Here is a 21,536-nt window from a genome sequence, read left to right on the forward strand (position 1 = left end):
GGCGAATAGTGCCGATGTACTTAAGATGAGGCTAGGTAAGCATATGAGGCCAAAGTGAATACAGGATTATGCTGATAGAGTCAGAGGTGGTAAGGATGGGGGAGAGAGAGTCTCAAGACCAGCATAAATGCCAGCATGGACTAGTTGGACTCAATGGCCCACTGCTGCATATACTAAGTAATCCTATATCACTCAACTGACACTTCATGCAAAAAGGCGAATCAGGTTGCAAGATGTTCTCACCATCTGACAGTTCCATACCAGCCTCAGATGCCACCCAGCCGAGCAGTGCCATTAGCTGGCACCCATTACACACGCCCAAGCTAAAGGTGTCCGGTCGGGAACGGAACCTGGAAAACTCAGCACGCGCAGCGGGATTGAACTGCACTGTCGCTGCCCAACCTGCAGGAGAAAATACACGAGGGAAGTTAAAGGTGGGGCAAACAAACAGTAGCATAGACAAGAATGTCACCAGAATGTTGATAGACCGGACAAGGTGCCAGTATTTCTATTTCTGTTCCTGTTTTCCCCTGTGATTAAACATTCCTGTTTCTGTATTCCCCAGTTATGAAATATTCCTGTTCCTCTATTCCTCAGTCATTAAATATTCCTGTTCCTCTATTCCCCAGTCATTAAATATTCCTGTTCCTGTATTCCCGTCATTAAATATTCCTGTTCCTGTATTCCCCCTGTCATTAAATATTCCTGTTCCTCTATTCCTCAGTCATTAAATATTCCTGTTCCTCTATTCCCCTGTCATTAAATATTCCTGTTCCTCTATTCCTCAGTCATGAAATATTCCTGTTCCTGTATTCCCCAGTCATTAAATATTCTTGTTCCTGTATTCCCCAGTCATTAAATATTCCTGTTCCTGTATTCCCCAGTCATTAAATATTTCTGTTCCTGTATTCCCCTGTCATTAAATATTCCTGTTCCTCTATTCCCCAGTCATTAAATATTCCTGTTCCTCTATTCCCCAGTCATTAAATATTCCTGTTCCTGTATTCCCCAGTCATTAAATATTCCTGTTCCTCTATTCCCCAGTCATTAAATATTCCTGTTCCTCTATTCCCCTGTCATTAAATATTCCTGTTCCTCTATTCCCCAGTCATTAAATATTCCTGTTCCTCTATTCCCCAGTCATTAAATATTCCTGTTCCTGTATTCCCCTGTCATTAAATATTCCTGTTCCTCTATTCCCCTGTCATTAAATATTCCTGTTCCTGTATTCCCCAGTCATTAAATATTCCTGTTCCTGTATTCCCCAGTCATTAAATATTCCTGTTCCTGTATTCCCGTCATTAAATATTCCTGTTCCTGTATTCCCCTGTCATTAAATATTCCTGTTCCTCTATTCCCCAGTCATTAAATATTCCTGTTCCACTATTCCCCTGTCATTAAATATTCCTGTTCCTCTATTCCCCAGTCATTAAATATTCCTGTTCCTCTATTCCCCTGTCATTAAATATTCCTGTTCCTGTATTCCCCAGTCATTAAATATTCCTGTTCCTGTATTCCCCTGTCATTAAATATTCCTGTTCCTGTATTCCCCTGTCATTAAATATTCCTGTTCCTCTATTCCCCAGTCATTAAATATTCTTGTTTCTGTATTCCCCAGTCATTAAATATTCCTGTTCCTGTATTCCCCAGTCATTAAATATTCCTGTTCCTGTATTCCCCAGTCATGAAATATTCCTGTTCCTGTATTCCCCAGTCATTAAATATTCCTGTTCCTGTATTCCCCAGTCATTAAATATTCCTGTTCCTGTATTCCCCAGTCATTAAATATTCCTGTTCCTGTATTCCCCTGTCATTAAATATTCCTGTTCCTGTATTCCCCTGTCATTAAATATTCCTGTTCCTGTATTCCCCAGTCATTAAATATTCCTGTTCCTGTATTCCCCAGTCATTAAATATTCCTGTTCCTGTATTCCCCTGTCATTAAATATTCCTGTTCCTGTATTCCCCTGTCATTAAATATTCCTGTTCCTCTATTCCCCAGTCATTAAATATTCATGTTTCTGTAATCCCATCATTAAATATTCCTGTTCCTGTATTCCCCAGTCATTAAATATTCCTGTTCCTCTATTCCCCAGTCATTAAATATTCATGTTTCTGTAATCCCGTCATTAAATATTCCTGTTCCTGTATTCCCCTGTCATTAAATATTCCTGTTCCTGTATTCCCCAGTCATTAAATATTCCTGTTCCTGTATTCCCCTGTCATTAAATATTCCTGTTCCTCTATTCCCCAGTCATTAAATATTCCTGTTCCTCTATTCCCCAGTCATTAAATATTCATGTTTCTGTAATCCCGTCATTAAATATTCCTGTTCCTGTATTCCCCAGTCATTAAATATTCTTGTTTCTGTATTCCCCAGTCATTAAATATTCCTGTTCCTGTATTCCCCAGTCATTAAATATTCCTGTTCCTGTATTCCCCAGTCATTAAATATTCTTGTTTCTGTATTCCCCTGTCATTAAATATTCCTTTTCCTCTATTCCCCTGTCATTAAATATTCCTGTTCCTGTATTCCCCAGTCATTAAATATTCCTGTTCCTGTATTCCCCAGTCATTAAATATTCTTGTTTCTGTATTCCCCTGTCATTAAATATTCCTTTTCCTGTATTCCCCAGTCATTAAATATTCTTGTTTCTGTATTCCCCAGTCATTAAATATTCCTGTTCCTGTATTCCCCAGTCATTAAAAATTCTTGTTTCTGTATTCCCCTGTCATTAAATATTCCTTTTCCTCTATTCCCCTGTCATTAAATATTCCTGTTCCTGTATTCCCCAGTCATTAAATATTCTTGTTTCTGTATTCCCCTGTCATTAAATATTCTTGTTCCTGTATTCCCCAGTCATTAAATATTCATGTTTCTGTAATCCCGTCATTAAATATTCCTGTTCCTGTATTCCCCAGTCATTAAATATTCTTGTTTCTGTATTCCCCAGTCATTAAATATTCCTTTTCCTCTATTCCCCTGTCATTAAATATTCCTGTTCCTGTATTCCCCAGTCATTAAATATTCCTTTTCCTCTATTCCCCTGTCATTAAATATTCCTTTTCCTCTATTCCCCAGTCATTAAATATTCTTGTTTCTGTATTCCCCTGTCATTAAATATTCCTTTTCCTCTATTCCCCAGTCATTAAATATTCCTGTTCCTCTATTCCCCAGTCATTAAATATTCCTGTTCCTGTATTCCCCAGTCAGTAAATATTCCTGTTCCTCTATTCCCCAGTCATTAAATATTCCTGTTCCTGTATTCCCCAGTCATTAAATATTCCTGTTCCTCTATTCCTCAGTCATTAAATATTCATGTTCCTCTATTCCCCAGTCATTAAATATTCCTGTTCCTGTATTCCCCAGTCATTAAATATTCCTGTTCCTCTATTCCCCAGTCATTAAATATTCCTGTTCCTCTATTCCCCAGTCATTAAATATTCCTGTTCCTCTATTCCCCAGTCATTAAATATTCCTGTTCCTGTATTCCCCAGTCATTAAATATTCCTGTTCCTCTATTCCCCAGTCATTAAATATTCCTGTTCCTGTATTCCCCAGTCATTAAATATTCCTGTTCCTCTATTCCCCAGTCATTAAAGATTCCTGTTCCTGTATTCCCCTGTCATTAAATATACCCGTTCCTCTATTCCCCTGTGTTAAATATTCCTGTTCCTCTATTCCTCAGTCATTAAATATTCCTGTTCCTCTATTCCCCAGTCATTAAATATTCCTGTTCCTGTATTCCCCAGTCATTAAATATTCCTGTTCCTGTATTCCCCAGTCATTAAATATTCCTGTTCCTCTATTCCCCAGTCATTAAATATTCCTGTTCCTGTATTCGCCAGTCATTAAATATTCCTGTTCCTCTATTCCCCAGTCATTAAATATACCTGTTCCTGTATTCCCCCGTCATTAAATATTCTTGTTCCTGTATTCCCCCGTCATTAAATATTCCTGTTCCTGTATTCCCCAGTCATTAAATATTCCTGTTCCTCTATTCCCCAGTCATTAAATATTCCTGTTCCTGTATTCCCCTGTCATTAAATATTCCTGTTCCTGTATTCCCCAGTCATTAAATATTCCTGTTCCTCTATTCCCCAGTCATTAAATATTCATGTTTCTGTATTCCCGTCATTAAATATTCCTGTTCCTGTATTCCCCAGTCATTAAATATTCCTGTTTCTGTATTCCCGTCATTAAATATTCTTGTTTCTGTATTCCCGTCATTAAATATTCCTGTTCCTCTATTCCCCAGTCATTAAATATTCTTGTTTCTGTATTCCCGTGATTAAATATTCCTGTTTCTGTATTCCCCAGTCATTAAATATTCTTGTTCCTGTATTCCCCAGTCATTAAATATTCTTGTTCCTGTATTCCCCAGTCATTAAATATTCCTGTTCCTGTATTCCCCAGTCATTACATATTCCTGTTCCTGTATTCCCCAATCATTAAATATTCCTGTTCCTGTATTCCCCCATTCATTAAATATTCCTGTTCCTGTATTCCCCAATCATTAAATATTCCTGTTCCTGTATTCCCGTCATTAAATATTCCTGTTCCTGTATTCCCCAGTCATTAAATATTCCTGTTCCTGTATTCCCCAGTCATTAAATATTCCTGTTCCTGTATTCCCCAGTCATTAAATATTCCTGTTCCTGTATTCCCCAATCATTAAATATTCCTGTTCCTGTATTCCCCAGTCATAAAATATTCCTGTTCCTGTATTCCCCTGTCATTAAATATTCCTGTTCCTGTATTCCCCTGTCATTAAATATTCCTGTTCCTGTATTCCCCTGTCATTAAATATTCATGTTTCTGTATTCCCGTCATTAAATATTCCTGTTCCTGTATTCCCCTGTCATTAAATATTCCTGTTCCTGTATTCCCCAGTCATGAAATATTCCTGTTCCTGTATTCCCCAGTCATGAAATATTCCTGTCCCTGTATTCCCCAGTCATGAAATATTCCTGTTCCTGTATTCCCCTGTCATTAAATATTCCTGTTCCTGTATTCCCGTCATTAAATATTCCTGTTCCTGTATTCCCCAGTCATTAAATATTCCTGTTCCTCTATTCCCCAGTCATTAAATATTCCTGTTCCTGTATTCCCCTGTCATTAAATATTCCTGTTCCTGTATTCCCCAGTCATTAAATATTCCTGTTCCTGTATTCCCCAATCATTAAATATTCCTGTTCCTGTATTCCCCTGTCATTAAATATTCCTGTTCCTGTATTCCCCTGTCATTAAATATTCCTGTTCCTGTATTCCCCTGTCATTAAATATTCCTGTTCCTGTATTCCCGTCATTAAATATTCTTGTTCCTGTATTCCCCTGTCATTAAATATTCCTGTTCCTGTATTCCCCTGTCATTAAATATTCCTGTTCCTGTATTCCCCAGTCATTAAATACTCCTGTTCCTGTATTCCCCAGTCATTAAATATTCTTGTTCCTGTATTCCCCAGTCATTAAATATTCTTGTTTCTGTAATCCCGTCATTAAATATTCTTGTTTCTGTATTTCCCAGTCATAAAATATTCCTGTTCCTGTATTCCCGTCATTAAATATTCCTGTTCCTCTATACCCCAGTCATTAAATATTCCTGTTCCTGTATTCCCCTGTCATTAAATATTCTTGTTTCTGTAATCCCGTCATTAAATATTCTTGTTTCTGTATTCCCCAGTCATAAAATATTCCTGTTCCTGTATTCCCGTCATTAAATATTCCTGTTCCTGTATTCCCCAGTCATTAAATATTCCTGTTCCTCTATTCCCCTGTCATTAAATATTCCTGTTCCTGTATTCCCCAGTCATAAAATATTCCTGTTCCTCTTTTCCCGTCATTAAATATTCCTGTTCCTTTATTCCCAGAGTGGATTTAGTATTCCTCTTCCCCTTACCTTTTGCTGAGCCCAGGACGTCAGCGTATGAGAAGCCTCCGACAAACACCAGCCCGCGGAATGAGTCCAAATTCAGTCCCGAACTGATATCCGTCATGGTCACATCCCAAACCTGAAGGGGGGTAGAGCAGCAGTCAGCTCGATCCCGTTCCAGAGACCATCCAAACTGGGAGAAGCACCACTTGTCTACCCATCCCCCAGAGAAACATCCCTGCCCCCATTCCATCCCTTACAGAAATGCCCCAACCCCCGTCCCCCAGAGAAACCTCCTCCCCCGCTTTCACTAAGAGACACCTCAATTGCTCAGAGAAGCCCCGCACTCGAACGCCCTGAGACCACCCCCACCACGTCATTCAGAGACCCCTTATCTCCAAAGGCCCCTCTTGCTGATAAAGCCCCCACACCCTGACGTTGAGAGACTGTCCCGGCCATCTCCGAGACACCGATCCCACCCCCCCAATCTCTGAGACACCGACTCCTCCCGTCACCGAGATAGCAACAACCCCGACATCACTGAGTCACCAATGCCCCCCCGCCATCACTGAAACTGCCCCCCCCCCACCACCTGTCATCACCGAGACACCGACATACTCCCATCACCGAGACAACGACCCCCACCGCCCCCCCCCCCCCCGCCCCCCATCACCGAGTCACCAACCCCCCCTGGTCATCACCGAGACACCGAACCCCCTGCCATTACTGAGACATTGACACACCTCCGAGATCACCGAGATACCGACCACCCCTGTCACCGAGACACCAACCCGCCCCGCCATCATCTAGACACCGAACCCCGCTCCCCCCACACCATCACCAAGACGTCGACACACCCCCATCACAGAGACACGACTCCCCCCCCGCCATCACTGAGACACCGACCCCACCGACGAGACACCGACCCCGCCCCTGCCGAGACACCGACCCCGCCCCCGCCGAGACACCGACCCCGCCCCCGCCGAGACACCGACCCCGCCCCCGCCGAGACACCGACCCCGCCCCCGCCGAGACACCGACCCCGCCCCCGCCGAGACACCGACCCCGCCCCCGCCAACGAGACACCGACCCCGCCCCCGCCAACGAGACACCGACCCCGCCCACGCCAACGAGACACCGGCCCCGCCCACGTCAACGAGACACCGGCCCCGCCCACGTCAACGAGACACCGGCCCCGCCCACGTCAACGAGACACCGGCCCCGCCCACGTCAACGAGACACCGGCCCCGCCCCCGAGACACCGGCCCCGCCCCCACCAACGAGACACCGGCCCAGCTCCCATCACTGAAAGACCGACCCCACCCCCATCACCTAGTGCGACCCTGCCCCACCGTCACCGAGAGACTGACCCCCCCCCGTCCGTCCTTCACCGAGAGACCAATCCCGCCCCACCATCACTGAGAGACTGACCGCCCCGTCCGTCCTTCACCGAGAGACCGACCCCGCCCCACCGTCACTGAGAGACTGACCGCCCCGTCCGTCTGTCACCAAGACACCGACCCCAGCCCACCGACTGCCCCGTCCGTCCATCACTAAGAGTCCGACCCCCCCGCCCCACCATCACCGAGAGACTGACCCCACCCCACCAACACCCCCGTCCATCCGTTACCGAGACACCAACCCCCCCATCCGTCCATCACCGAGAGACTGACCCCCCCGTCCGTCCTTCACCGAGAGACCGACCCCGCCCCACCGTCACTGAGAGACTGACCGCCCCGTCCGTCTGTCACCAAGACACCGACCCCAGCCCACCGACTGCCCCGTCCGTCCATCACTAAGAGTCCGACCCCCCCGCCCCACCATCACCGAGAGACTGACCGCCCCCACCCACCCCCGGTCCGTCCGTCACCGAGAGACCGTCCCTGGCCCATCGTCACCGACGCTATGCCCCAATCCTCAAGAGCCCAAGACACTGACCACCCACGCCCCGTCCCCGAGAGTCTGAGATCCCCCCTCCCCCACCACAGTCCAACTCTTATCCGTTTGCCTCTCACCTGGAATCCTGCCATGACAAGTGACGCCACCATCTCCCGGTCCCCGTTACTCCCCTCCTCCCGAATCACCGCCACTCGGAACTCTGCTGCACCTGCTGACATCATTAATGGTGAGGTCAGTGCCTGACACTGCAAATGACATAGTAACAAACTCAGGGACGATTAAAGGGAAGGTCAGGAACTCAGTGAGAAATCAAAAGAATGGCCAGAATTCAGGGACAATTGAAGGGAAGGTGAGATCATGAATTTGTGGGTAATCCGTATTGACTAGGAGTTCACTCAGCATAAACAGAGGCTACCTTGGGTCACTCAGAATTGGCTAGGAGTCAGGGCAGTCACTCAGCATGCAGTATTGGCTGTGGGGAGGGATGTTGTGGGTGGCTCCCTCTGGATTGACTGGAGTGGAGGGGGTGGGGGATCACTCAGTATTGATTGGGTAGGGTGGGGGGGGGGGGGGGGGGAGTGGGGGGAAGGGATGCCTGAGGGTGATAGGATGATGCTCATACACTCACCTAAGCCGCTCGACTGTCTGGGGCTGTGTGCTGGCTGGAAGCTAAGCTTGTATTGGGGTGTGATACGATGCTCCATCCCTCGTTCCTCTTCCTCCACACAGAGCCGATTGGACTGCAGCCTCTCCAGCCGGAAACTGGTCTCCTCCCACCAGGATCGGATAGTGGATATTCTCTCCGAAAGAATCTCCTCTCCATTGACTCGCACTCTTACCTGACAGAGAACATCTCTAAAAACACACAGCACCAAACCAATAAATCAGCCCATACTCCCCACCCCGCTGCCAATCTATGGCTCAGTGAATGCACATCACCATGTCTCAGCTCACACAGTAACTACTGATTGGATTTTAGACTATGACGGCATCAGAGCCTCTCCTCAAACCCAGGGCCACAGACAGTGTGTTGTTGCCATGCATCCTCCACATTCCCCCAGCACTGGGATCTTCCTGCTCTGTGTGGGGCTCAGTACAACACCAGCACCGATCCCTGCGGCACACCACTGGTCACCGGCCTCCAATCTGAAAAACAACCCTCTACTACCACCCTCTGCCTCCTATCAGCAAGCCAATTTTGTATCTAATTGCTAGCTCAACCTGGATCCCATGTGTTCAAAGTCACTCAGTCACCCCCCCCTGCTCTTGGTCCCTGATAACCGGTCACTCCCTCGGTTCTGGGATCCCCGATAACCGGTCACTCCCCTTGCTCTGGGGTCGCTGATAACCAGTCACTCCCCTTGCTCTGGGGTCCCTGATAACTAGTCACTCCCTCGGTTCTGGGGTCCCTGATAGCCAGTCACTCCCACTGCTCTGGGGTCCCTGATAGCCACTCACTCCCACTGCTCTGGGGTCCCTGATAACCAGTCACTCCCTTGCTCTGGGGTCCCTGATAACCAGTCACTCCCCTTGCTCTGGGGTCCCTGATAACCAGTCACTCCCCTTGCTCTGGGGTCCCTGATAACCAGTCACTCCCCTTGCTCTGGGGTCCCTGATAACCAGTCACTCCCCTTGCTCTGGGGTCCCTGATAACCAGTCACTCCCCTTGCTCTGGGGTCCCTGATAACCAGTCACTCCCACTGCTCTGGGGTCCCTGATAACCAGTCACTCCCACTGCTCTGGGGTCCCTGATAACCAGTCACTCCCCTTGCTCTGGGGTCCCTGATAACCAGTCACTCCCCTTGCTCTGGGGTCCCTGATAACCAGTCACTCCCCTTGCTCTGGGGTCCCTGATAACCAGTCACTCCCTCGGTTCTAGGGTCCCTGACAACCAGTCACTCCTCCTACTCTGGGGTCCCTGATAACCGGTCACTCCCCATGCTCTGGATTTCTTATTATTCATTCATGGGATGTGGGTGTCACTGGCCAGGCCAGCATTTATTGCCCATCCCTAATTGCCCTTGAGAAGGTGATGGAGAGCTGCCTTCTTGAACTGCTGCAGTCCATGTGGGGTAGGTACACCCACAGTGCTGTTAGAAAGGGAGTTTCAGGATTTTGACCCAGTGACAGTGAAGGAATGGCGAAACAGTTCCAAATCAGGATGGTGTGTGGCTTGGAGAACAACTTGCAGGTGGTGGCGTTCCCATGCATCTGCTGCCCTTGTCCTTCTAGCTGGGAGAGGTCGCAGGTTTGGAAGGTGCTAAGGACCCTTGGTGAGTTGCTACAGTTCATCTTGTAGATGGTACACACTGCTGCTACTGTACATAAGTGGTGGAGGGAGTGAATGTTGAAGGTGGCAGATAGGGTGCCAATTAAGCAGACAGCTTTGTCCTGGATGGTGTAGAGCTTCTCGAGTGTTGTTGGAGCTGCACCCATCCGGGCAAGTGGAGACTATTCCATCACACTCCTGACTTGCGCCTTGTAAATAGTGGACAGGCTTTGGGGAGTCTGGAGGTGAGTTACTCGCGCAGGAGTTGGGGCCTCTGACCTGCTTTTGTAGCCATGGTATTTATATGGCTACTCCAGTTCAGTTTCTGGTCAATGATAACCTCCAGGATGTTGATAGTGAGGGATTCAGCAATTGTAATGCCGTTGAATGTCAAGTGGAGATGGTTAAATTCCCTCTTGTTAGAGATGGTCACTGCCTGACACTTGTGTGGTGCGAATCCAAGCCTGGATACTGTCTAGGTCTTGCTGCATGTGGACACAGGCTGCTTCAGTATCTGAGGAGTCACGAATGGTGCTAAACATTGTACAATCATCAGTGAACATCCCCACTTCTGACCTTATGATTGAAGGAAGGTCATTGATGAAGCAGCTGAAGATGGTTTGGCCTAGGACACTACCCTGAGGAACTCCTGCAGTGATGACCTGAAGCTGAGATGATTGACCTCTAACAACCACAACCATCTTCCTTTGTGCTAGGTATGACTCCAGCCTGCGGAGGGTTTTCCCCGATTCCCATTGACTCCAGTTTGCTCGGGCTCCTTGATGCTATACTCGGTCAAATGCTGCCTTGATGTCAAGGGCAGTCACTCTCACCTCACCTCTTGAGTTCAGCTCTTTTGTCCATGTTTGAACCAAGGCTGTGATGAGGTCAGGAACTGAGTGGCCCTGGCAGAACCCAAACTAAGCATCAGTGAGCAGGTTATTGCTGAGCAAGTGCCACTTGATAGCACTGTCGACGACGTCTTCCATCACTTTGCTGATGATTGAGAGTAGACAGGGTTTGGCCGGTTTGGACTTGTCCTGCTTTTTGTGGACAGGACATACCTTGACAACTTTCCACATCGTAGGGTAGATGCCAGTGTTGTAGCTGTACTGGAACAGCTTGGCTAGGGACACAGCTTGCTCTGGAGCACAAGTCTTCAGTACTATTGCCGGAATATTGTCAGGGCCCATAGCCTTTGCAGTTTCCAGTGCCTTCAGTCGTTTCTTGATATCACGTGGAGTGAATCGGATTGGTTGAAGACTGGCATCTGTGATGCTGGGGACTTCAGGAGGAGGCCGAGATGAATCATCAACTCGGCACTTCTGGCTGAAATGGATGCAAATGTTTCAGCCTTATCTTTTGCACTGGTGTGTTGGGCTCCCCCATCATTGAGGATGGGGATATTTGTGGCGTCTTCTCCTCCGTTGGTTGTGGGATCGTTTAGCCCTGTCCATCGCGTGCTGCTTCCACTGTCTGGCATGCAAATAGTCCTGTGTTGTAGCTTCACCAGGCTCATTTTGAGGTATGCCTGGTGCAGCTTTTGGCATGCCCTTCTGCAATCTGCATTGAACCAGGGTTGGACCCCCCAGCTTGATGGTAATGGTAGAGTGGAGGATATGCCGGGCAATAAGGTTACAGATTGTGGTCGAGTACAATTCTGCTGCTGATGATGGCCCACAGCACTTCATGGATGCCCAGTTTTGATCTGCTAGATCTGATTGAAATTCATCCCATTTAGCACGGTGATAGCACCACACAACACAATGGAGAGTATCCTCAATGCAAAGATGGGACTTAGTCTCCACAAGGACTGTGTGGTGGTCACTCCTTCCAATACAGTCATGGACAGAAGCATCTGCGGCAGGTAGATTGGTGAGAACAAGGTCAAGTAGGTTTTCCCCTTGTTGGTTCCCTCATCACCAGCCATAGACCCAGTCTAGCAGCTATGTCCTTTAGGACTTGAACAGCTCAGTCAGTAGTGGTTCTACCGAGCCACTCTTGGTAATGGACATTGAAGTCCCCCATCCAGAGTACATTCTGTGCCCTTGCCACCCTCAGTGCTTCTTCCAAGTGGTGTTTAACATGGAGGAGTACTGACTCATCAGCTGAGGGAGGGTGGTAGGTGGTAATCACCAGGAGGCTTCCTTGCCCATGTTTGACCTGATGCCATGAGACTTCATGGGGTCTGGAGTCAATGTTGAGGACTCCCAGTGCAACTCCCTCTCGACTGTATACCACTGTGCCGCCACCTCTGCTAGGTCTGTCTTGCCGGTGAGACAGGACATACTTGGTGATGGTGATGATGGTGTCAGGGACATTGTCAGGTATGAGTCCGTGAGTATGATTATGTCAGACTGCTGTATGGGGACAGCTATGGGTCAGCTCTCCCAATTTTGGCACAAGTCCCCAGATATTTATTAGGAAGGAATGAGGGTCCCTGATAACTGGTCACTCACCATGCTCTGGGGTCCCTGTCCAGTGGTTGATCCAATTCTCCAGCACTGAAGACCAGCTGCTCTGTACCGAGAACTCACTTTGTCCACAGCCGTCTCCGCCACTTCCAGCACCAACCCCAGCTCTTCAGAGAACAGCAGCTCAATCACTGGGAAGAGAGAATAACTGAGAGTCAGCGTAGGGTGTTAAGGAGGGGTTGGGCATGCAGAACATTGTGGTATTCCCATCACTCACCACTGACGTTGTTATTTGGAATGTCGAGCTCCATCCCACAGTTTCCAGCAATGGCCATCTCAAGTAGGCAAGTGACCAGACCCCCATCACTGACATCATGGCCGGCACTCAGCATACGCTCTGGAGCCAGGGGAAGAGAAACAATGAGGTACAATAATTTGAAAAGACTGGGAAAATCTCAAAGGATATTCTGAGTTCCATGACTCACCCTCAAGTAGCTGCTGAGTGACGGTGAAGCAGGCCACCAGGTGCTGTGGACTGTCCAAGTCTGGGCAATCACTGCCGATCTGTGTGTAACACTGAGCCAAAGCACTTCCTCCCATCCGGTACTGACCGGGAGTAATCGGTACATACAGGAGCACCCCTGAAATAAGGACACAGAGCATCAACACTGGAGCCCGACCCCCCCCCTCACGGGTACCCTACACTCGTTCTCTGGTACCACCCCCATCTCTAGCTGCCGTACTCCCAGACCCGCAAAATGTGAACTATATCAGCAACTGACACCGTACCTTGTCCATGGGGATTTTTCAGGTCGGGGGTCACAGTGCTGGTAATGTCAGGACATACGGCATAAACCGAGATCACGAGGGAGCCTGAGAATCAGGAAATAAACCAGAATCAGTCAAAGGTGCAGAACAGGAGATTTAGGAGAGCCCATAACAGTCAGGAATCAAGCTCAATATAGAAAGTACAAACTAAAACAGGAAATAAGAGGTGCAAAGAGAGAGTATGGGGATAGATTAGAAGGAAAGCCAAACATCCAAACAGTTGGCACTGGCACGATTGTCTGAATGGAATTGGTGACAAGGTCCATATTACTACCCTCACCTGGGGCCTTCACTGTCTTCTGTCCCACACGAGCTGCCATGCTCAGAGAATCCTTTCCACCATCCACGGCAACTCCGAGCTCAGACAACGTTTGGCACATGGCCTCACAGGCGTCATACAGAGCAGCCCCCTCACCAGGCAACTTAGCCGGCCACATCCAGTTACCACTACACTTCACATCCTGGCACAGAGAGAAAAGCAAACGACACACTGAGTTCCAGTGGAATAAACATAGTCAGGGAATGGCCAGTGAACAGGGAGGGGGGGAGTTGCCCACAGCAAGTTGGGGGATGGGGTTGCCCACAGCGAGCTGGGGAGGGTGGGGGATGGGGGTCGCCCACAGCGAGCTGGGGAGGGTGGGGGATGGGGTTGCCCACAGCGAGCGGGGTGGGGGGGGTGAAGAATGGGGTTGCCCACAGCGAGCCGGGGGGATAGGGCCTGGCCACAGCGAGCGGGGGTGAGGCTGATGACAATGAGCAGGAAGGGCGGCTGTGCTTGCAGCAAGCAGAGTGAAGAGGTCAACAATCATTACTTACTTTCAGCTCAGTCACACGTGCAAACACTAGGTTAGTTAGAGCCTCTCCAATGGCCATTCGGGCTCCTGCCACAGGGTCAATCAGACCTTTGATTGGTTGCTCTCCGATCGCTGTTGCTGCTCCTACAGTGTCGAAATATGAGAGGGCAACAACTGCTACATCAGCTAAAGGCGTGTGGAGAGGCCCCACACACTGTTGCTGGGCAACCAGGCCTGTCACCGAACGGTCAACCTGTAGAACAACAGGGTGAGCATCACTGATCATTATGAGCCCCAAGTGACGGACCTGGTCCCATCTGAAACCCAGCCCCACCCATCCCAACAACCCCCTGCCAAAAACTCAGCCCTGATTCCGCCCAAAATCCAATCCGTCAACCTATGGAAGAACAGATTGAGCATCACTGTGTCAAAGATTGCTGACCCCTGAACCTGTGACACTGGACAAACCTGCCCTATTCCCAATGATGCCCTTCCTTCTCCCCAGTCTGACACATGTTCAACTGAATTCAGGCTAGCCCACTCCCTCCCTCCTTAGCTTATTGGTCAGGTCAAACTCACACCAACCTCCCTCCTAACCTTATTGGTCAGGCCAAATGCTCTCTGACCCTCTCTCCTAACCTTATTGGTCAGGTCAAACGCCCTCTGACCTTCCTTCCTTACCTTATTGGTCAGATATCTCTTGCTTGCCACTGAGGGGAGCCGCAATACACGATTGAGGGCCTCCCTCACAGTCATATTAGTGGGAAGGGTCAAAGGTTGGAGGTTGGGTTTTGTACGATTCAATGTGAATTCCTGCAAAAACACATAATAAAGAATTAACGCAAATGCAGCAAAACTGTCTAATATTTCATGTGGTGCAACCCTGTGTCAATATGAGTAATAAGTGGTGAGGGGTTTGAAGTATATAAAAGTACTTCAGTGAGGGGTGCAGGGTGTATCAGACTGTTACAGTGAGGGGTGTGGGATATATCAGAGTGTAACTGAGGGATGTGGGATATATCAGTATTTCAGTGTGGGGTATATCAGACAGAGTTAAAGTGAAGGGTGTGAGGTATATCAGTGTTTCAGTGTGGGGTGTATCAGAGTGTTACAGTGAGGGGTGTGGGTTATATACGAATGTTAAAGTGAGGGGTGTGGGTTATATACGAATGTTAAAGTGAGGGGTGTGGCTTATATCAGTGTTACAGTGAGGGGTGTGGGGTATATCAGAGTGTTGCAGTGAGTGGTGTGGGATACTTCAGAATGTTACAATGAGGGGTGTGGGGTGAATCAGTGTTTCAGTGAGGGATGTGGGTTATATACGAATGTCACCGTGAGGGGAGTGGGGTATATCAGTGTTACAGTGAGGGCTGTGTGGTGTATCAGAGAGTTACAGTCAGGGGTGTGGGGTAAATCAGAATGTTACAGTGAGGGGTGTGGGGTCATTCAGAATGTTACAGTGAGGGGTGTGGGGTAAATCAGAATGTTATAGTGAGGGGTGTGGGGTAAATCAGAGTGTTCCAGTGAGGGCTGTGTGGTGTATCAGAGAGTTACAGTCAGGGGAGTGGGGTAAATCAGAGTGTTACAGTCAGGGGTGTGGGGTAAACCAGAATGTTCCAGTGAGTGGTGTGGGGTAGATCAGTGTTACCGTCAGGAGTGTGTGATTATCAGTGTGAATAGTGAGGGGTGTGGGACACACTGGAACATAGATAATAGGTGCTGGAGTAGGCCATTCGAACCATCGAGCCTGATCCACCATTCAACTGGATCATGCCTGATCATCTACCTCAATGTCATTTTCCCACACTATCCGCACATCCCTTGATAGTGTTGAGACCGCACCTGGAATACTGTATGCAGTTTTGGTCTCCACATTTCAGAAAAGGTTGACCTGCACTGGAATGAAGATTTGCTCAATTGGTCCTTGGGATGATGGTGTTGTCCTCTGATGTGAAGCTTAGATTTTTAGATTTAGATTTAGATATACAGCACTGAAACAGGCCCTTCGGCCCACCGAGTCTGTGCCGACCACCACATCCTCACCTGTCCCTATATTCCCCTACCACCTACCTATACTAAGGGCAATTTATAATGGCCAATTTACCTATCTGTTTAAATTAGGTACGTATCCTCTGGAGTTTAGAAGAATGAGAGGTGATCTCATTGAGACCTACAAGGTCCTGAAAGGGCTTGACTGGGTAGAAGCTGAGAGATTGTTTGCACTGGTCAGGGAATCTAGAACACAGGCACACAGTCTCAGGAGAAGGGGTGATCATTTCGGACTGAGATGAGGAGAAATTACAAATACTACACTCAACCGATTGTGAATCTTTGGAATTCTCAACCCCAGAGGATTGTGGGTGCTCCATCAATGAATACATTTCAGGCTGGGTTAGACAGATTTTTGGTCTCGCAGTGAATCAAGGGATATGGGGAACAGGCAGAGAAGCCTAAGATGAGCCATGATTGTATTGAATGACAGAGCTAGTTCCAAACACTACTTCTAACCCTATTTCTTGTGTTGTTGTGATATCTTTAATATTAGAAATCTATGGATCTCTGTCTTGAACATACTCAATGCCTGAGCCTCCACAGGCCTCCTGGGTAGAGAATTCCACAGAAGCAGCAGCCTCGGAATGAAGAAATTCCTCCTGATCTCAGTCCTAAATGGCCTACCTTTTACTCTGACACTGTCCCCTGGTTCTAGGCTCCCCCAGCCAAGGTAACATCCTTCCTGCATCTACCCTGTCACACCCTGCAAGAAATTTCTACGTTTGAATGAGATCACCTCTCATTGTCCTAAACTCTAGAGAATACAGGCCCAGTCTCCTCAATCGCTCCTCATAGGACATTCCAGCCATCCCAGGGATCAGTCTGGTAAACCTTCATTGCACTAGGTCAATGGCAAATATATCCTTCCTTAGGTAAGGACTGTCAGACTGTTTCAATGAGGGGCATCGGGTAGAGCAGAGTGTCTCAGTGAGGGGTGTGGGGGAGGTTGTGGCATAGTGGTAATGTCACTGCATTAGTAATCCAGAGCCCAGGCTAATGCTCTGGGGACATAGGATCGAATCCCACTGTGGCAGATGGTAAAATTTGAATTCAATTAATAAATCTGGAATTAAAAGCTTGTCTCATGGTGACTGTGAACCAATTGTTGATTGTTGTAAAAATCCATCTGGATCACTAATGTCCATTAGAGAAACCGGGACAAAGTCTAAGAAAAGGAATGAAATTGGACGGACCACCCAGCATTGAGCCAGACACTGGAAATTGGGTGGCACAGTGGTTAGCACCGCAGTCTCACAGCTCCAGCGACCCGGGTTCAATTCCGGGTACTGTCTGTGTGGAGTTTGCAAGTTCTCCCTGTGTCTGCGTGGGTTTCCTCCGGGTGCTCCGGTTTCCTCCCACAGCCAAAAGACTTGCAGGTTGATAGGTAAATTGGCCTTTATAAATTGACCCCAGTATAGGTAGGTGGTAGGGGAATATAGGGACAGGTGAGGATGTGGTTGGAATGTGGGATTAGTGTAGGATTAGTATGGATGGGTGGTTGATGGTCGGCACAGACTCGGTGGGCCGAAGGGCCTGTTTCAGTGCTGTATCTCTAAATCTAAAAAAAAATCTAAATCTAAATGACAATGCAAACCCAGCCCTGTCGACCCTGCAAAGTCCTCCTTACAAACATCTGGGGCTTGTGCCAAAACTGGGAGAGCTGTCCCACAGACTAGCCAAGCAACAGCCTGACATAGTCATAATTACTGAATTATACCTTATAGACAATATCCCTGACACCACCACCAACATCATTCCTGGCTATGTCCTGTCCCACCGGCAGAAGTGGTGGTATAGCAGTAAACACTCGGGAAGGAGTTGTCCACCAAGAGTGGCTCAGTAGCACCACTACTGACGAGCTGGCCGAGTCCAAAAGGACATAGCTGCTAGACTGGGTCTATGGCAAGTGGAGAGGGAACCAAAAGGGAAAAACTTGCTTGACCTTGTCCTCACCAATCTACCTGTCACGGATGCATCTGTCCATGACAGTATTGGTAGGAGTGACTACTGCACAGTCCTTGTGGAGGCAAAATCCTGTCTTCACATTGAGGATACCCTACATCGTGTTGTGTGGCACTGCCACCGTGCTAAATGGGATAGGTTTCGAACAGATCTAGTAATGTAAAACTGGGCATCCATGAGGTGCTTTGGGCCAGCAGCAGCAGCAGAATTGTACTCAACCACAATCTGTAACCTCATGGCCCGGCATATCCCCCACTCTACCATTACCATCAAGCCAGGAGACCAACGAACTCTTCAATGAAGAGTGTAGACTGGTATGCTAGGAGCAGCACCAGGCATACCTCAAAATGAGGTGTCAGCCTGGTGAAACTACAACACAAGATTACTTGCATGCCAAACAGTGAAAACAGCATTTAATATACAGAGCTAAGCGATTCCACAACCAATGGCTCAGAACCAAGCTCTGCAGTTCTGCCCCATCCAGTCATGAATGGTGGTGGACAATTAAACAACTAACTGGAGGAGGTGGCTCCACAAATATCCCCATCCTCAATGATGGGGGAGCCCAGCACATCAGTGCGAAAGACAAGGCTGAAGCTTTTGCAACAATCTTCAGCCAGAACTGCCGAGTGGATGATCCAGCACGGCCTCCTCCTCAGGTCCCCAGCATCACAGATGCCAGACTTCAGCCAATTCGATTCACTCCGCGTGATATCAACAAACGGCTGAACAGCTGAAAGCACTGGATACTGCAAAGGCTATGGGCCCTGACAACATTCCGGCAACAGTACTGAAGACTTGTGCTCCAGAACTTGCCGTGCCCCTAGCCAAGCTGTTCCAATACAGCTACAACACTAGCATCTACCCGGCAATGTGGAAAATTGTCCAGGTATGTCTGTACACAAAAAACAGGACAATTGCCACTCCATCCTTCTACTCTCAATCATCAGTAAAGTAATGGAAGGGGTTGTCGACAGTGCTATCAAGCAGCACTTGCTTAGCAATAACTTGCTCGCTGATACTCAGTTTGGGTTCCGCCAGGGCCACTCAGCTCCTGACCTCATTACAGCCTTGGTTCAAACACGGACAAAAGAACTGAACTGCAGAGGTGAGGTGAGAGTGACTGCCCTTGACACCCAGGCAGTATTTGACCAAGTATGGCATCAAGGAGCTCTAGCAAAACTGGAGTCAATGGGAATCAGGGGGAAACTTCTCTGTTGGTTGCAGTCATACCTAGCACAAAAGTTGTGATTGTTGGAGGTCAATCATCTCAGCTCCAGGACATCACTGTAGGAGTTCCTCAGGGTAGTGTCCTAGGCCCAACCATCTTCAGCTGCTTCATCAATGACCTTCCTTCAATCATAAGGTCAGAAGTGGGGATGTTTGCTGATGATTGCACATTCACGCCTCGTCAGATACTGAAGCAGTTCGTATCCATATGCAGCAAGACCTGGACAATATCCAGACATGGGCTGATAAGTGGCAAGTGCCACACAGATGCCAGGCAATGATTATCTCAAACAAGTGAGAATCTAAACATCTCCCCTTTCTGTTCAATGGCATTATGATCACTGACTCTCCTACTTTCAACATCCATTGACCAGAAACTAAACTGGATCAGCCATATAAATACTGTGGCTACAAGAGCAGGTCAGAGGCTAGGAATCCTGCAGTGAGTAACTCACCTCCTGTCTCCCCAGTGCCTGTCCACCATCTACAAGGATTGTGATGGAATACTCTCCAATTGCCTGGATGGGTGCAGCTCCAAACAACACTCAAGGAGCTCAACACCATCAGGACAAAGTCGTCTGCTTGATCGGCACCCCATCCACAAACATTCACTCCCTGTACCACCGACGCAGCAGCATCAGATGTGTACCATCTACAAGATGCACTGCATTCCATGAACAAATAAACAAGAAGGGGGCAGAACTTTAAAATTAGAGCCAAGAGTTTCAGGGATGTGAAGAAGCAATTTTCTCACAAATGGTAGCGGAAATCTGGAACTTCCCATCCACCACCACTCGTCCCACCCCTACAACCCTTCACCCCCACGACCCCTCACCCCTACAACACCCACCCTGCCACTACCCCTCCCCCACCCTGCCACTACCCCTCACCTCCTACCCCACCCTGCCACTACCCCTCACCCCCACCCTGCCATCACTCCCCCAGCCGAACTATCCCTGCCCCCACCCAAAAGAAAACTGTTCAACTGAAAATATCAAAACGGAGACTGACTTGCTAGTTAAGGATACTCAGGACCAAGGACAAAGATAGAGTTATGACACAGGGAGCTTGATCTAATTGAATGGTGGCAGAGGCTGAATGGTCTTCTCCTGTTCCAACTTCCTGTGTTGCTCAGTCTCAATATCACTGCCAGTTTGTGCTAAGCATTCCAGTTCCTGTGTACTGTGAACTAGACTCACACAGACCAAGTGTGGACGGATGATCAGAATCGGCAAGTCTCTCACCCTATCATTCGAGGCTGGAGGCTGAACTCTGGTAATCGGTTCAAGGTTAGCCCCAACCCATCATACTACACAATTCCCTGTCCTCACCTTCTGGGGCATTTTCCCCAGGACCCACTCCAGCTTTAGATCCACAGGATGTGCTGCACGTTGCATTAGCTCACATTGGGGAACCTCTGATTTCATCGCAGCATCCCGATCATCAACCAGCACAATCTGTAAAACAATAATATCTTTTCAATCACCACCACCCTCACTCCCCGAACGCGGATCATTCACTGGCCTCCCCTGGACAGTAATGTCCATGGCACCACCCCCCCCACCCCACCCCACCAGACACTAATTTCCCCGGCCCCCAGGTATCAGAATATCTGCTATTTGACTCACCTTTCCATCTCCTCTTATTTTACCCACAAAATCAACCGGACATTTCTCACGATCACAAATGGCACGGAGAAACTCCGAATCCTTCGACCGCATGAGCAGAGCATTTGACTCCTGATACTCAGCTCCCCACAGCTCCAGTACACTCAGTGTCGGATCCCCCACCTGAAATCACAGTGAACACAGTGAGGGACAATATCTGAGGCTTGAGAGTTATGTCACATACCTTAAATCAGAGGGACAAAGAGGCTTCGAGGCACAAGGCAAGGCCAGAATACTCAACGAGTACTTTGCATCAGTGTTTACTAAGGAAGAGAATGTTGACAAAATGTCAGTAGAATTGGAGATTGGTAAAGGTAATGGATGGGGTGAAAATTGATAGGCAGGTGTACGGGCACTCTGCAGCCTTCTGGACTCAATACTGAGTTCAATAATTTCAGATCATGAGTCCCATTACTTTTCATTTATTTATTTTAAAATATATTTTGTTTATTATTTATTTTTTAACCAAGTGCTAATCTTAAATTTGTTTTTCATGTTTTTGCTTTCAGAGCCGTTCATTATTCTGCCATTAGCACTCTCTTTGGACT

General features: G+C 47.9%; 1 protein-coding gene across 4 annotated transcripts in view; it reads right to left on the minus strand.

Moving 5' to 3' along the window:
* The window catches only part of pfas (phosphoribosylformylglycinamidine synthase), a 213,259-nt gene that overhangs the window by 14,297 nt on the left and 177,426 nt on the right, over positions 1–21,536 (minus strand). For 3 of the 4 annotated variants that reach the window (XM_068051306.1, XM_068051307.1, XM_068051308.1), the window contains exons 15-27: positions 20,950–21,111; positions 20,653–20,778; positions 14,759–14,890; positions 14,100–14,330; positions 13,564–13,744; positions 13,245–13,328; positions 12,941–13,096; positions 12,733–12,852; positions 12,501–12,646; positions 8,401–8,611; positions 7,889–7,983; positions 5,901–6,012; positions 244–402 (exon numbers count right to left, since the gene is read on the minus strand). In XM_068051306.1, coding sequence (XP_067907407.1) covers positions 244–402; positions 5,901–6,012; positions 7,889–7,983; positions 8,401–8,611; positions 12,501–12,646; positions 12,733–12,852; positions 12,941–13,096; positions 13,245–13,328; positions 13,564–13,744; positions 14,100–14,330; positions 14,759–14,890; positions 20,653–20,778; positions 20,950–21,111 — 1,915 coding nt within the window. The remainder of the gene's footprint in view (positions 1–243; positions 403–5,900; positions 6,013–7,888; positions 7,984–8,400; positions 8,612–12,500; positions 12,647–12,732; positions 12,853–12,940; positions 13,097–13,244; positions 13,329–13,563; positions 13,745–14,099; positions 14,331–14,758; positions 14,891–20,652; positions 20,779–20,949; positions 21,112–21,536) is intronic. The other variant, XM_068051309.1, reaches the window with a different exon arrangement.

Source organism: Heterodontus francisci, chromosome 19, assembly GCF_036365525.1.
Source record: "Heterodontus francisci isolate sHetFra1 chromosome 19, sHetFra1.hap1, whole genome shotgun sequence".
Lineage (NCBI taxonomy): Eukaryota > Metazoa > Chordata > Chondrichthyes > Heterodontiformes > Heterodontidae > Heterodontus > Heterodontus francisci.